General features: G+C 29.2%; 1 protein-coding gene across 1 annotated transcript in view; it reads right to left on the reverse strand.

Annotated features, from left to right (window-relative positions):
- Positions 1-18,159, reverse strand: part of ValRS (Valyl-tRNA synthetase) — a 113,417-nt gene that overhangs the window by 54,794 nt on the left and 40,464 nt on the right. The window contains exons 9-13 of the mRNA XM_076453772.1: positions 10,995-11,174; positions 8,787-8,911; positions 7,544-7,647; positions 4,293-4,374; positions 1,854-1,930 (exon numbers count right to left, since the gene is read on the reverse strand). Of these exons, the coding sequence (XP_076309887.1) occupies positions 1,854-1,930; positions 4,293-4,374; positions 7,544-7,647; positions 8,787-8,911; positions 10,995-11,174 (568 nt within the window). The remainder of the gene's footprint in view (positions 1-1,853; positions 1,931-4,292; positions 4,375-7,543; positions 7,648-8,786; positions 8,912-10,994; positions 11,175-18,159) is intronic.

Raw genomic sequence — 18,159 nt, forward strand, 5'->3', positions numbered from 1 at the left:
TCAAAATATAACAATATAGTTTATTGCTCAACAGAAAGATATTTAATGTAGCATAAACTAGAGGTATTTTGTTTTCACTACTATGTGAACATTAATGTGAGATTTTTATGTTAACACTAATTTTTGAAACAACTTTGTCATTAATATTATTTACATACTAGTCTAATATACGTATTTTAAAAGTAATTACACTATCAAATTACATTACTCACAAGCTAATACAACTAGTATAAGCAGCTTCTGTGTGTGCCTCATAAAATATTTTTCTTATGCTATTATTATTATTTTACTTAACCTAATCTTAACTAACCTAAAAATACCCTATTTTTACATTTTAGCTACTTTTATAATCATATTTAAAGAATAAACATGAAAAACAAGAAAAAAAATGTTCCCAATCTTCCTGTTTCTTACTAAGTTATCAAAGAGAGTTAACCCTAATTTTTATACTGCTCATAGTATTGCAAATTAATAATTACTTAATTAAATAATGTAAACAATATAGACAAATAATATAGAAAAAGTAAACGCATTCCCTTACCTCAAACAAATTTTCTGTCTTTCTAACTCGGTGCCTTTACAAATTCACCAAAGCAAAGTTAAGTTTATCATTGGAATGATGTTTGTACTTGAATGAAACTGACATTTAAACATTCAGAACATAATATCATACATGTTGTTTGATAGATGAAAACCTTGAGTTTCTATTAGTTATAAATAATATATAATTAAACATAAGAGAGAAGTACTAACAAATTATAAAAGAGAACAGGACAGGTGTGTGTAGCAGGAGGTTTGATGTTCTATTTAAAAGCTCTGTAGCCAAACAAAGCTAGACTATAACAAATGTGGTATATCTAAGCAATAATGATTTTATACGGTAATTTATGTTTAATTACACACTTTTTCAAGAGATGGTGGATAAAGCAGGGATAATGACATGCTAAGAGCAAATGTGTCACAGTCGGGGAAATTTAGGATGTTTTTAATATTGACTTGTAGAATTGAGAACTTAAAACTTATATACTATTAAAATATAGATGTTGTGCTATTCTAATTGGTATATCATAAACAAAAAGTGGTTTAATAAAATGTTGAATGCAAGATACTAAAAGTCTGTATCATGAACAGTAAAAATACCTTGGTGGATAGGGTTAAGTATTGCTTGATTAGCATTTTGTTTTTATATATTTTAAAGTTATGTTCATATGTTCTTCTTAATAAATCCTTATTGATTAAAGTATTCATAAAAAGTGATTTGTAAAGACATTCATATTGAGTCAACTATATAGCCTTCCAAATTACTAACTGTGATGGTGAAGGCAGAAAATCTAATGTTGAATTCCAGTGTCTTGTTTTTGGACTATCTTTCTGGTTTTGACTTTATAAGCCAAATGAGCTGAAGAATTGTGCTTTGAGTATTTTCAAAATTAAAACATGCTGGTGATTAGAGTTGTAGCCAACAGTTTCAACTGGACATAAATTTCCTGATGCTGTATCAATGTGTCTCCTTAATAACCAAGTAATAGTGGGGAATTCCAATGAATGACTAATTTTTGTGTGCCAGCAATGCAAGAATGAAGCACAGAAATACAGTCTCTACCACCTTACCATCAAATCTAAATATTATATATATGGCTGGAATTTTAAAAAACAAACTTACAGCAAAATGAGCCACTGTTTCATGCAAATAGCATGTCAATGAGTATCACAACAGCCAAGATACTGACTTTTTATCTTCATATGCTAAATGAGTCCAGTTTCAAAAACAAATCAAACAATTTAACATAGCCCTTCTGGACTGTTATTATAATGGTAATACTTTACAAAAGACCATAAGAAAACAAACAAACCTGATATTCTCTAACCAATGGTACCATGTTTTCACATGCAACTCGGGAATTATCTTCAATTCACCATCTTGAACAGCCTGAAAAAGAATGATTTATTCAGTAGAAAATATTGGAAAAGAACTTAATTTTTATAAAAATAATATTACATGTATTAATTATTTTTTTGCTAAGATGAATTACCTAGTTTGTCACAGACAGCATCAGGAAATTAATGAAAATAAAACTACCTTCCAAAACAATGTATTATGCTTAACGTCAACATGACTAAGTTGAAAATTATATAGGATGTAATGTATGATAAGACATAACAATTACATGTTATAATTTAAAAATTGAATAAAAATTGACAGTTCTGATTGGCCACATCATCAACAGAATCCCATATGTAATGACAATACTTCTTGTTGTTTAACCAATGATTTGACTATGCGAGTTTTCTTCTTCTTTGCCCATTATTACATTTGTTTTTCAGAATAGAGCTCAAAAGATCTTCGGTAGATATATAGAAACCTCGTTTACTATGGCTGTAAGTTTGTTACTCTTTGGTATGTCATTATCAATCCCAATTATCCCATTGATTAACTGTTTGTGCAAAGTTCATAGATTTTCAACTTGCAGCATATGTGATTACAAGAGACTTTAATAGCCATTGTTGAAGCAAGTCCATCTGTCAAGCAAAGATGCTGCTGCTACAGCCAAAAGTCAGTTTTGAACTAGTAAAGACAGTAATGAAAGTAACAGTAGCATTCCATTAAACCAGAAGATGAAGAAAAGGTTTCCAACTTCCATCAGATATAATTTGCTTAGAGCAGTCACATTTAGTTATGTGTTGTATTCACTACAGGGAATACGACCCTGGATTTTTAACGTTGCTGGTCTGTTACACTGGGTGACTTCAGATAATGATGTAATGGGCCACATACTTTCACATGAGAAATAAAGACGACATAGTCTCTCTCTCTTTCTCTCTCTGCGTGTGTGTTTGTGTGTATAACCTTTGTTGGTAAAGTATTGCAGCCACATTGAAATCCTTACTGAAATACATCACCATTCTACAAATTACATCTTTGGATATGGCAATTCAGACTTTCCAACAGTGTCTGCAATACCTCTAAATAACAGTTACCAATATTAGCTTGTTTTTTACCTTGCCACAAATCTACTTCAACTTGAGAGGTGGAGGAGACCCTAAGTTAGCAAATGAAAATGCAAAGACAATACACAGTTAGAAAGTCATTCTGCTAATTACTGTTAACTCCTTCTGATGCAGCATGATCATACTAGCCATTTATTATCTTTTCATTTAGCACTGTTATTTATTGAAACAGAAGTTAGAAGGCATCCCTAGCCAATATTACCATATAGTGGGCAAAGAAACTTTAGCCCTGCACAGAATATAATGGTGCTCATATGTTACACTATTCCCAGCAAACTGAGCAGGCACTGACTTATATTTTAAAAAATTATTACATCTTTCAAATATGCATCTTAAAACACAAGTAGCATATAATTAAAAAAAATAAAAAATAAAATGCAACTGTCTATCTGACTAATGTATTCTTTGGTGAGAAATAATGCTATTAGTAAAGACAAAGCAGCAACAATGCTACTAAATAGCTAAGAGAATGATTTGACTAGTTCTCTATATAATTCTTCAAGCCAATTTTAAAATAACAATTATGAGAATGTACTTCAAAATACACTTTTTTCCTTGGTTACAAACATCTAAATAATTACTTATAATTGGCTGAGTAATCACAACTCTATTGTAGATAGTAAGCATAACATCTGAGGGTTCAGAGAAATTTATTTCTTCTTTCTCCAAACACACCCTATGGAACTTGAAAGAAAAATATTTAAGCAGAGTAATTCTTCAAGATTCTTTCAACATATTGATGGCTAGTGCAAGTCAAGAACTGTTCAAACTACAAAAACATAAATTTAACATTTTGTTAACTTGGTCTCACAAGAAATAATCTTTTTTTCTTTTAAAACAGAGGAATTAAAACTTTATAGATAACATAAAACTTTGAACTATAATATGAATTTTAATGCTGATTTCATTAACACCTATTATAAAGTACATTAATCAAATTTTAAGTTTTTCTAAGTAAAATCTTGTGAAATGCTCAGAAATGTTACCATATGAAAGTAGTTAGACACAAGATACTTGGCTGAAAAATGGAAAACTAGAACATATTTTACAGCAGGATGGTGTTACTAGAAATGTTTTAAACATATTGTGACATGAGCATTTATTTTATTGGTTTTATATATTGAATTACTAAATTAAACAAATATCTATTCTTTTATTAAGATTTCTTTTCTAACAGAAAGTGTTTGGTGTTTTGCAATTGTGTTAAGTGGAGGCATAACTATAAATAAGTTGATTGTAGAGATTAATTTCAGGTAGTGAATAAAAATATAAAATATTCTTACCTGTGCTGCTTTCTGAGCCATCTCTGTGCAGTTAATATACCACTGGACCTTCAAAAGTGGTTCAACAACATCTTTAGATCGACTAAAAAGGTAAAAATAATTTCACAGTATTTTAATATTCAAATCTGAAGGATTTGCAAACATTTTTGTACACCATAGCTGTAATTCATGATGATGAGAAACCCACTTGAAGTAAAAATGATCTAAAGACGGCCGATATGGGTAGTAACACTTTAACCAAAATAAAGCAGGGAACAACATTTCAACCTACTTAGGTCATCTTCAGGTTAACTTCATATTAGTAAGTGTTGATATCCATACCAGCTGTCCCCAAATACACTATAGCTATAATGTGACTAAATGTTGAGTCCATTTTATGCTACTATGAAATAAATTTGTATAAAATAACCCTGAGTCAAATTCACAAACCCATCTTGCAAAAGATATAACACTGACATCATCTACTTACAGAATCATGACTTTTGTTACCATCCAGTATGTTCTTAAATGTCTTGATAACAGTTCAAGTTGAAATAAAATAAAAAAACATTCACTTTAACATTATTTTTAAGTGATATTATTAGCAAAATTTTCTTAAAGTAACTTGTTGTTTAGTTACAAACAAACAACAAATATTTCTAAGCCTCAAAGAGCAAAGTGAAGATTAGAAATATTTTAAAAAATTGTTAAACCTTTCAAATACCAATTTTAAAACACAAATAACACATAATACATTTTAAAAAATAAGAGAAAACCTAAATGTAATTTAACAATCAGACTAGTATCTATAAAGCAAGGAAAAATAACCAACTTAGCAGTAGTTCATTTTTAATTTGTAAACAAACTTACTGCCCACGTTTCCTGATAAGCTTGAGACAATTAAGAAATGTGTTAAAAGCATGTCATTCAAGATAAAACTGTCACTTAGCAATACTGATTTACTTTTGAAAGTGAACATGGCTTATCTTTGAACTCAAGATTTATAATTTTTACAGTTTCTTTTCAAATAAAGGAAAAAAAAACTGAGATAATATAAAACTTTGAATTATTATGTAATTTATATCATCTATTGTATTTAAATGCACTGACTGTAAATGAATTCAATTTTTTTTTTATGTAACTCAATAACACTTTGCAACATGCACAGAAAGGAATTTAACACTATCAAATGATCATGGGTCAAAGGTGATGTTACATTTGTTGACTTGAATTCAAATTTTATTCAATTACAATGTTATGGATTCCTGTCAATAAATTTGGTATAAGTTGTAGATTATAATCCAAATTTCAGAATTAAACATTAGTTAATTTTTAATTTAAAAGTATTAAAAGATACACTTAAATACTAATTTTTGTCTATCATGTGGTATGTTGTATGCAGCATTGGTTCAAATTAGAGGCTTATGATGTTCAAGCACAAAGACTGTAATTTCTTAAAAATTAAGAACTCAAATTACCAATATTGACAAGCTACAATATAAAATGGGAAACTATGATATTCTCTACACTTACCAACTCAAACACTGTAGTTACAAACTCCACCCACTTCTTTACACATTTGGAAACATACACCTAATGACGTGTGATGTGTGAATAACTGATCAAAAGATCATAATGTCCCCTAGCTTTTTTGAAATATTTGATGGTAAATTCTTTAGTTTTAAAAATGCTAGATTTGATGCCATTATGTAAGACTTTAGGAGCTTGAAATTTCACATTTTTTCTAGACCCAATTATAACTAAGTTACAAGGTTTGAATTACATTGGAATTCTGTAGTATTGATATTGTAATCTACGATTCTTGGTTATTTCAAAATGTATATGTAAAATTTACAAAAGTATATTGTTTTGCATCCTCCATGTGCAAAGTTTAATAAGGCTTAGCAATCTACAGTAAGCAACAAATGAGTATAAAATTTGTAAGTAGAAGAAATAATTGTTTGCAATACTCTTTTTATTTGCTGTTATGATTTTTTAAAAATTAAATTTAAGAACTTATTTGTAAATACGCATATAACGTATTATAACTGAAAGGTGATTTTATTTTACAAAATACTAGTCCACTACAACATAGTCAAGACAGATCACTTTCTAAAGGCCAGTTTTATATTCTAAGATAGGGTAACATGAGTGCATGTGCACTGTGTCATTTCAACTTCTGTAATGTTAGCCAGGCACAGGTGAAAGACCAATATAATAAAAATGATAAATATTCATAAATGTATGATGTTATGGAGATTTAAGCTGTTTAAACTAAGCATGTGTTTTCATGTTAGTTGTAGTCATTTCTAGAACAAAAAGTAGCATAATTTATATTAATTGCTTATTTTTTTATGGTGATTTCAAGGTGTGTTAAATCAACAGAACCCACACACAGATGCGATAGAGAAAGTGACATATAAAATATAAAGTTATTTATTACAAAATGTTTGATAATTATCTGGAGGTTATAAAAATTTGAAATATGAAATATGAACATTTTCTGACACATAAAAGTATTCTTAATCTTTAAATCAAAATTATTTGCATGTTGGATAATCAACATTTAGAAAATAGGAATAAGAAAAGCATTACTTAAAAAATCTTAAAATTTAAAAACAAAAATCCTGATATTTTGCTCACTAAAAGCCTTGTAATGTTTTCTGATTATTTGCAAAATTTCTTTAAAATATACTTTCTAATTTAATAATTATGCAATGAAAACTAAAAAGCATGAAATGGTTATGAGGTCAGCCTGTAGGTCTAGGTCTTTTTAGGGTTAAATGAACAGAATATAATAATTTCTTTGGAAAAGTCTTATACCAGAAGATCAAATACAGTAAATGTTTTGACTCATCTTGTAAAAGTTATAGCAAAAACTATTTTTTGAATAATAGATCACTTTGGTAGAGAGATAACCTGTGATGAACTTTAGCTGAATGGCCAGCCACTGCCTGTTGTAGAACCACAAGTATAGAAAACAATATTTAGAAAATCTTCAGAAACAGGAAAAAGCTAATACATCGTAATGTGCCCTCTTCCATAATCCACTGGAATACTATAAAGACCAACATCACACACACACACACTTACCTGAACATGAAAGGCAGAAGTCTTTCAAAATGCCACCCTCTCTGTGTGTTCCCACATCACACTTTATTAAATTTGCTCTTCAAAATAAATGTCACTTCCTGTACATTATTATAATTGGATAAAGTTATTTTGCTTTTTTTATTCTTTTAGAATTGTTTTAAAACCAACTGATAACTTACTTGCAAATAGGAACAACCATAGGATTGTCTTTTGTATCACGATATAATCCTTTTTCTTTCAAAGCCTCAAGTACTGCTTTTCTAGCTTCAAATCTTTTCATACCCTAAAAACACAGAAATAACATTAAAATATCTAATAAAGATCTTCACTTAAATTGAAAAACTAAAATTTTTCATTTGTACATGAAGTATGTGATGAAAATACTCAACACTTTGTGCAGCCTGGAAAAATGCTCTTTAAAAGAAAAAAAGATCATCATTATAAAACTTATTGCATATTATAAATTTCCTATAAAGGATACCACATTATTTACAGATGTGTTCAAAATGAAAATCTATAAAATGGTTTAATAATTCAAGAAGTTTTAGTAGTATATTACTTTCCTTATAAATTACAGTAGAATTCTGCAATATTCGTAAAGTAATTTATAATTTTTATTTCAAAATAATATAAAGCCTAAAAAAAATTGTTTTGTTTTACACTCTCCACATGTGAAATTTATCAAGGCATAACATGCAAGATACTGCAAGTGAGTACTATCTTCATAACAAGAAGTAAAAATCATTGTTTTCTATTTTATTTACTGTTCTATATTTTAAGAAAAAGATGAAATAAAAGAATTTATTTGTAAAAAGAAATACTGAACATATACTTATATAATATATTATAAATGAAATGTGATTGTCAATTAGAACAAAGCTAAGACAGATGCACTTTGTAAAAGATAATTTTATACTACTGGATATGTTAAAATGAACTGCATTTTTGGCAGGACAAATGATGAACAATATTCAACATGTCTACCATGTTCACCAAAATTGAATCACTTTTGACTTAGTTATACAGCAAAAGTAGTGTGAAAAATTAGTTGCCATGTTAACAGAAAGATGTTTGATCTTAACTACCCAAACACCAATCACTTCTAAGTTTTGTTATAGTCCAAATTTATACCAATTTTCATGTAAAGCCATTTAAGCCCTTTTTAAGAAATCTTGCAGAGAAACATACACACAGATAAAAATGTAATCTCCATCACCCTCTGTGGTGCAGGTAACAAATATCTAAGAGGAAGGGTATCTGTTAACTTCAACATTATTAAAAAATTTCCTCAAGAGATTCATCAAACAATTTATGTACATATTCAGCAATTACTAACAAGTAGTAATGAACTACGTGTATGGTAATCTCTTATAAACACTGTAATTCACATTAACATCACAAAACTTAAAAAATGATACCTACAGAAAAAGCACCACAATCTTCACATATATTGCCAGCATCGTTCATTATATTCACCATGGGAAGATTATGTCTTTTACCTACTTCATTATCATTATGATCATGAGCAGGGGTTATTTTTACAGCTCCTAAATACAAAAGAAAAATTTAAACAATTCAGAGATCAGAACAATGTTCAGATTCATGAGTATTTACTTAGAATAAAAAAAAAATATGTTGAAGAACTTATAGCCTTGCTTACATTTAATTAGTTAGAAAAACAAGAATTGTTATTGAAAATCTGCTACGTTTTACTCTTCTACACCCTATAGAAAAGAATGCATCTTCAATCAGCTGTGTATATTTTTCCTAAAATTTTTTATGCACCTATACTGAATGTAACTGATACTTTTGCAAAAAAAATATGTGAATGCAACAAAAATATCAGATGGAAGGCATCAATTTAAACTTTAATTTGAATATTTTATTGATGCAAAGAAAACACCCTTTGGTGATAAACATATAAACATGACTATTTCTGGTTGGTCAGTACAGAAACAATTATAAACTAAGTATGACTTTAGTCTGTATATTGCCTTTAAAATTCATTTACAGAAAGCTTTAAAATTCAGTTTTTTAATAAATTCCTAACCAAGTATTACATAATTAATCTGCATATCATTACTTCAACTATAATGTTGTAAAGTGAATTGAAAATAGTACTAAAGAACAGAAACTTGTGAAATTTGAAAATAGAGATGAAACAAATTATCCTAACTTTTTAATTTGATAAATTGTTAAATAAACAAATATTCTCAAATAATTATTCCTAGGAAGTTAGCAAGAAATTTAAAAACTAAGAAATACATGATAAAGGTCAACCCCTTTCATAAAAACCATTAATCAGAAAATTCAATTTACAAAATACATTGTACTGAAATCACAGCATGTATTTTTCTGAAATTTTTTAAAACTTGTGCTAAAAGGCCTTAAAATTTTATTAAACTTAACATTTTTTTCTTTCCGCTTCCTTTTCACAAGTGAGGAAAAATATCTACATTATCATTTTTTGTTGTTGTTGTTTTTATGACACAAACTTAACAAAAACTAAAGGAAAAATATCTACATTATCATTTTTTGTTGTTGTTGTTTTTATGATACAAACTTAACAAAATTTGACTTTCCACTGTGTTGATGGCACTTAGAAAAAAAAGGTACCCTATAATGAATGATCAATAAATTGGTTATTTGCTTATGATATTAAGTTCTTGGGTGTTACTAACTATAAAAAGGATGCTGTAAGTCTATAAAAGGTTTAAGATCATTCAGCAAGTTGGAGAAAACTGACATATAATTTTAATAAGAAATGTAAGATAATGCCTTTGGGTTATCACAACTTAAATTATGAGTATAATTTGGATGGGAATAACTTTAATAGTGTCATGACAAAAAAAAAATCTTGGTGTAACAGTCAATCAGTCTTTTAAGCCATCCAATCAGTGTGCTGTTGCTATGGGTAGAACAAATAGGATTTTAGCTTGTTTCTACAGAAATACTGATTACAAAGCCTGAAGAGGTTATAATTTTGCTGTCTAGGTCACTGGTTAGGCCACATTTGGAGTACTGTGTTCAGGAAGGACATTTAATTAATGGAAATGGTTCAAAGTAGAATTAATAGAATAGTAATTGCAATGGATGGGTCATGTAAAGAGAGATAAAGATTTCTGTAACTTTCTCTTTAGAAATTAAAAAGTTAGAGGACATTTGATTTAGGTATTTTGAGACTGTTAATATATCATTGTTTTTCAGCTAATGATGAGAATAGTAGAAAACTAGGGGACACAAATACAAATTTTGGAAAGGAAGGAGTCATATTCAGAAGAGTTTTATTTTTCTAAAGGAGTAATTGCCCTCTGGCATGGCTTGCCTTCGAATGTTGTAGAAAAAGTAAATTTAAATGAGTTTAAAATGAACCTTGATAACTATATGAATAATAAGGGCTGGCTTTGAGATCATTTATCAGTTTGATAGTTTTGCTTTGGTTTAGAGGAGGGATAGACACTATGGACCAACAGGTCCCTTGTTGATCCTAAACATTGTCATGTTATAATAAACAGTTTCTAAGTGTATTTGTTCCCCAAAAAAATCATTACTTTCAAGTATTTAACATGTTATGTTATGTAAAATTTAATAGAATAAACAAGAAATATAATCTCTAGAAAAAGAACTAACCTGTACCAAACTCCATATCAACAAATTCATCACAAACAATGGGCAATCGTCGATTACAAAATGGATGAACAACAAATTTGCCATGAACATGAGTATAGCGATTATCTTTTGGATGCACAGCAATAGCAGTATCACCCAACATTGTTTCAATTCTAGTTGTGGCTACAATAATTTCTTCATCTAAACAAATGAAAAACATTTAATTACAAATATAAAACTCTTTTCTGCAACAAAATTATTCTTCAAAGAAGTTTTTTCATGGTCTGTTGACTCAAAGAAAAAAAGCTCTCCAATTATTTATAGTTGAGCCATTTTGGACACTGAAAATATTAAGTAACAGATACAAAAATATTTTAAACAAAATTATTCTCATATTTACAATTGCATAACTAAGAACAATTTATTACAAATAAGGGAAATCCATAACCAAAAGTCTCTCAATGCAAATTTTTAACTTTACTTGTGACTACTAGGGACATTACTTGATGCATGCACATTTTGCTCAGTGTCATGAGTATTTATTTCATATTTTACTGTGCATATATTTTTTTGATAAACCACCCTAGGTACTGTACAATTGCTGAGTTGTACCTGATACTAAAAGTTTTTAGAAGCAGTACTTTAAACATATAAATACTACTTTTAACAAAAATTACTAGTGGGTATTCATACATAAGACAATTTCCTAACAAATATCAGACAGGTAAACCTATAATCGCAGCAAATTTTCAAGACTATTGAATATGTTTCAGGACTGTACACTTTTCTTGAAAGAATACAATAAAACAACTATATTTATTAAGGACAAAAAATCTTTATTGTAGCAAGAAACTGAAAAACACCACCAAAATAACTTGCATATTATAAGATAGGATAGCCTTATCTCTGCTCATTTATGTTTAACCCTTTTACTTCTCTTCTTGTGGAACCAAATACTCTACAACCCAACATTATGATTTTCCAAGAATAGAATGCAGGTCCTTCTTTTAGATTGACTAGGGAGAAATGAACTAAGAAAGTACACTGGAATCCAGAATGCTTATATACTTTCTTTGTCTGGTAAAAGTCACCAACTCTTTATCTCTGATTTCTAACAGAAAAAGTCACCTATTACCTACACAACAAATAAGCTAACCAGATGCACACAGCTGGATGATTTAATCAATTACGTTTGTACATCAATTAAACTGTTTGATTAAATGAAAGCACAACTAAATTGAGTGTCAAAAGACTAATCACCTAATTGAAATTAGGGTTTGCAATTATTCCAACTATTCAAGTAAATTAAATAATATCTTTATATATTTGTTACCTTTGCTCTGCCTACTGGAGATACCTTTACCCAAACGGCCCGGCATGGCCAGGTGGGTTAAAGCATTCGACTCGTAACCTGAGGGCCGTGGGTTTGAATCTTTCAGCTGTGGAGAAATTATAATGTAAAGTCAATCCCACTATTCATTAGTAAAAGAGTAGCTCAAGAGTTGGCAGTGGATGGTGATGACTAGCTGACTTCCCTCTAGTCTTACACTGCAAAATTAGGGATGGCTAGTACAGATCGCCCTTATGTAGCTTTGCATGTAATTCAAAAACAAACATTACCTAAACAGGATTTTTTCAGCTTTGGACCAGCAGGTCCTGATAACTCAGCAATGATTCAATTCTGATTTTCATCAAACTTCTTTTCCTCTCTTTGTTCTATCAAGGTTGACTAGAGAGAATGCAACTGGCTGGCAACACCAACAATCAACTCATCTGTTACTTGGGTGTTACAAAAGTGTGTATTCACCCATTTTTTTCACACTGTGTTAAGTTTCTAACTAATATATAACTAACTCTATACTTTCATGCTTTATATACAGGAACAGAACTATGAGAATGGTACATACAGTTTGAACTTTCCTGCCTTTTTTCAGTTATTAATAACTGTTATTCAATGTTGTATAAGCAAGTACAGATCTGGGTGAGGAGTCTAGTTGGAGATAAGTGAATAAATCTCTTATAGTTTCTAACAATACAGTTTTATTAACCCTTTCATAACAGGAATCCTTTATTGTGCATGTCACAAAGTTTTTAGTGACTCATAGTACTGTATAAAAGTGTTGAAAAAAGTTAGAAAACAGATTTCAAGCTACTTTCAAAGGCCAATGGAAGATTAATCACAAATAAAATATCAAAATTTTATTAATCTCCATATTTAGTACAACAGAAACTTAGTGGAAGTGTCTGAATTCAGCAAAGAGAATATTTTGTGTGCTCCTAACTTGCTTTAACAATTGCAAACAGTCTTTTAGGCATTGTTGTAACATATTGAATCAAAACACTCGTTGGAATTTCACTCAAAATATCTCGAACACTCTCCCATAGTTTTTTTGGAAGTAATTTTTTATTTGTCAAGTTTCTGATCTATCAAATTGCAGATCTGCTTTATTAGGCTGAGACTGGGGTTCTGTGGGGGCCATTGCATCATTTGAATGACTCCAGAATTTTTTTAACTAAGTAATTTTTGCATAGGTTGGTTAGTGTTTAAGGGCATTATCTCCTTGGTGGTAGAATCCTTTACCAATTACATGCAAACCTGTATCTGATGATACTTACGCTTGGCCATTATTCCATCTATTTTGCAACTACCTCCTCTTAATTCAGCAGAAAGATACCCAAATCATGGTAGGAGCTACACATCGAGGCCAGTATCTTTCACCTTTCTTCAGCCAGATGTACAACTTACAGTTTGAACAAAATATTTCAAATTTGGCATCACTCATCAGCAACACTTTTTTCCATTTATCAACAGCCCAGTTTTGTACTTTAGCAAATTTCAGTCTCTTGACAATAGATGAAGGTAGAAGAAAAGGTTTTTTTAACTGCTACATGACCAAATATTCCATTCTCATTGGGTTCTTTCATACTGTAGATCTGGACACTTTTCTGTAACTTGGGTACACCATCATTTATCTCATACTTGAGATCAGTGCCAGTATTCCTTCTGTCCTGAAAGTTATATAAATGAAGATACTTAACATCAGTATAATTGAATTTTGGTGTCCTGTCTTTTCCTTTCCCATTTTGAATTTTACCTGTCTCAAGTCCTTTGATCTAAGGTGTACTTGACAATGTTTGGGAAGAATTTCAATCAGCAGCAATTTGTCAGAGTCCAATCAACATCATGTAAACCTTTTATATGAACTCTCTGCTCTACTGTCAATTGTTTATGCTTTTTTAGGACATAGCATTAAAATAAAATTTAATTTACAGTGTTAAATACTGTTATTATCAAGACTTATTTGGGAAGTGCTATTAAATTTATTCTAGCATATGAGTACCACGTCAGTTCCTTGTTAGCTTCTTTCTAAATAGTTAAGACACTGCACAAGTCCAATAAAAGTTATTGCAGACCCTATATTTGACCTATATGTTCATTTAAGCAGCACCCTTGTGAAATGCCCTTAATAGAAGTATATGAGAGTTCTAAAGAAGGATAAGTATTCCTACCCTGGCTCATTCAGTTGTCAATAGAAAACAGTGAAGAATTACCAGTGTTGAAATTAACATTCTATAATGGCATGTAAGAATAAGAGTTATGAAAAGAATGACAAAGTATTCTCTTGTTCTAATACTTCTGCACAGCTCTGTATGATCAAAATTTAATTAAACTACTTTTTGTTTATGGTACACCAATAAGAATGGTATAAAATCATCCATATTTTAATAGTACACAAGTTTTAGATTTTTGATTTTATAAGACAATATTAAAAATTTCCCACTGTGCAAAAAATGTGACACATTCTCTAGGCTTCCCATCTTTTCCAATTAATTTACCATCCTTCCAGTAAGTACAAAATTTATCATAATTTACTTATTGTCATCTCAAGCAAAACAACTTTTACAGCCTTCAATCTTGTTTCATTACAGAGCCATAAAACAGAAAATCAGACCCCTTTTATGACATCCACCTGTCACAGTCACTCTTTCAGGATTTGTCAATAGTTTTATTTTTACAACCAACAGAAAGCCAAGGTTTTCATTTATCAAATTATACTTTATATAACTGTTTTTTGAACAGAGGATTATCAATTTCTCTTTCATCAGAAGCCTCATTCACATGGGAAAAATACTAACTTGGATGAATTTATAATGGCTCATCCCACAGTTAAAAAGCCAGAAAAAATTTGACAGTTAGGAGAATTATCTACTTTTTTGCATGTTATTTTCTATGTTCTTTGTTACATTATTTAATTAAATAAAAATTATTTACTGTATTACCATTAGTATAAAAAAAATATGATTAAGTATCATTGGAAATTGACAGCAAGAAAAAAAATAGGTTTCAGGTAAGTACCTTATTGTTTTTTATCTTTATTCTTTATTATTATAAAACTAACTACAATAAAAATAGGTGTGTCTCTTTAGGTCAGTTAAGGTAAAATAAACAATAATAATAATGTAATAAAGATGATTCATGTGAGAATTCTACATTTCTCAAGTGATGTACAAGTTATAAACGTCATAAATAGTTAGACGTGGTTCAGAGGGCAAGAAAACAATACGTATATATTGTTATGAGTTTAATGCTACTTAAGATAATTGAATACAGTTTAATGCTACAATATTAAGTCATTCTAGAAAGAAAGAAAAAGGATAATTTAAATTTGTTTTAATTTTTTCATTTTGGTGTTATGAAGTCAGTCAAAGTGACCAATGTTGTACAGAGTTAAGGTAAAGAAAATAACAAAATATAATATTTTACTGAAAACAAGCATTTGAAATGTTTAAATACATTTAGGAGGTTTCAAAAATTAGAGAGATCTGAGGTTTCTAAGGTGAAGAAAAGTATTTATAATCTTAACATAAAAATCACTTTGCACATAGATTATTCAAAGCCAATATTAAATATATTCATGGACAAATCTTTTTTCATTTTATTTAAAATACTTCTCAAAAAATATATTCTGTATGTGAAAGACTTATGTATACCGAAAGCTGGTTAAATGTTTTGAAAACATACACATTGTTTTAAAAGATATTAACAATTCTATTTAAACTTATATGTGTACAAAAAGGTTATATATTCGATTAAATTGCCAAAAACAATTTTGAGATAGTTATTTAGCTATTTCAGGTTTTATGTAACTGCTATTTTATTTGTAGTATTTCATATTACTCAAAATTTCTAATGTCTCAAATAAATAATATATTGGTCCAAATCAACTTCCCTGAACTTAATTTCACCATAAATAAATCTATACGTTGCTTTACATTCCTGTTTCCCTTTTCTTATTCTCTAATTTGTTTAGCAACACTAAACATTCTTGTTTATCATAACTCGGTTTTAAAATAATACTCTGATCCATTATTAACATGAAAGCAAATTTCTTAATTGTTCCATCTACAATAGATGGGTTTATAATCCTTTATCAACTACTATATATTTCATTAACCCTTTCTCAAAGAGCTCGGTATAATATACTTAATTTCATATACACATTTTCACACGTTAAGTATTTACACTATAACTTTTCATATAACACACCTTTCTTCACAAAATGTGGCATATTTTAGTGCAGATTACACATTTTTTGAAATAAGATTTTTTTACTAAAGATTTGTTTGTTAAAATATCATGTCTGTTTCATTACTAGTTCAAGGGCAAAGTGATTTCATGTTATGATTTAAAAAACCTATTCATTATCCCAAAAGTTTCAAATATTATTTGTGTAATCTCTAAAACACCCTAAATACATTTCAAATGTTTTCAGAAATACTCTATACTTTACATTATTTTCAATACTCTATCTTTGCAAGGTCTGTTAATTAACTGATCTTCTAACCATCAAAAAGAAAATGAGGAAATACAGATAAATTATGCTTCTTCTCATGCTAAAATAACTACACATTATAAGAAGAAAATACCAATGTTCAGTCTAATAGCTTAAGTCTCATAACATTATACATTTTTATTATTTTTATTATATTGATCTTCTGCTCTTCCTGGCTAACCAAATATAACTTGCATTAATGAGGTACACTCCTGTTACACTATCCAATAATATAAAACTGACCTTTAGTGTTTACAAAATGACCCTGTCTTGGCTGTGTTTTAATGGACTAAAAATATTTTGTGATATACAGTTATATTTCAATTATTATACGTTATATACACGTCTATAGATTATCACTATTTAGAAATAAGTTATTCAACTTATTTTTCTTAAAATACAGAACAGTAAATAAAAAAGTAAAGCAAAAACTTATCTCATTTAGCTACAACTGTTGAGCTCAGTTGCTGTTTGATGTAGGCTGCTTAGCTTTTAAAGTTATTCATGTGGAGTATATCAAACAAAATTTTTTTTTTTATTTTACATGTACAGTTGAATAACAAAAACTTCATAAATAACTATACTGACACCACAGAATTCCACTATAATTTATTAAGGTTGGTAACTAAGCTGTATTTAGGCCTAAATAAAAAAAAGAAAGAAAGAAAAAGAAACTAAAGACACAACCTACCTCCATGAAATTTTGGTTTGAAAGAACATGGTAGCCTTTTCACAGATTAAAATGGATTAGAAAACCACTCTGGGAACATTCTATAGTATATAAAGGACCATTTCAAAAATTGGAAAGAATTGAATGGGGCCCACTCTTTGGTTCAGTACACAAGCCATATCTCAGCAAAATAAAAAGACACAAGTTCTTATTTTACATTATAGCTTGTCAATATTGGTAATTTAAGTTCCTAATGTGTACAAAACTTTAGATTTAGTACTTTAACATCACAGACATTAATTTTAACTAGTATTGCATTCAATATACCACAACTCACTAAAAGCTATAGTGTGTTCTTTTAATATTTATTTTCAAATTAAGAAATTAACTTATGTACAATATTAGAGTTTGAATTTTAATCTACAATTTGATTCTAAACTTACTGACAAATTCATAAAATAGTACTTCAATAAAACTTTGAATACAAGTCAACAAAAGTGATGGCATAGCCTTGAACTCATGACTTGTCATGAAAGGGTTAATAACTCATTTTTTAAATCCTCCTGTGTTCTTTTTTCATAAATCTATGAACATAAATGTAAAATACAGTCCTTTTTTGTGTTTCACTGTCACATGTCCAGTCACTCTCCAAGCATGGTTTATTACCACACTAGCACTCTTT

The sequence above is a fragment of the Tachypleus tridentatus genome, chromosome 1, assembly GCF_004210375.1.
Source record: "Tachypleus tridentatus isolate NWPU-2018 chromosome 1, ASM421037v1, whole genome shotgun sequence".
Taxonomy (NCBI): domain Eukaryota; kingdom Metazoa; phylum Arthropoda; class Merostomata; order Xiphosura; family Limulidae; genus Tachypleus; species Tachypleus tridentatus.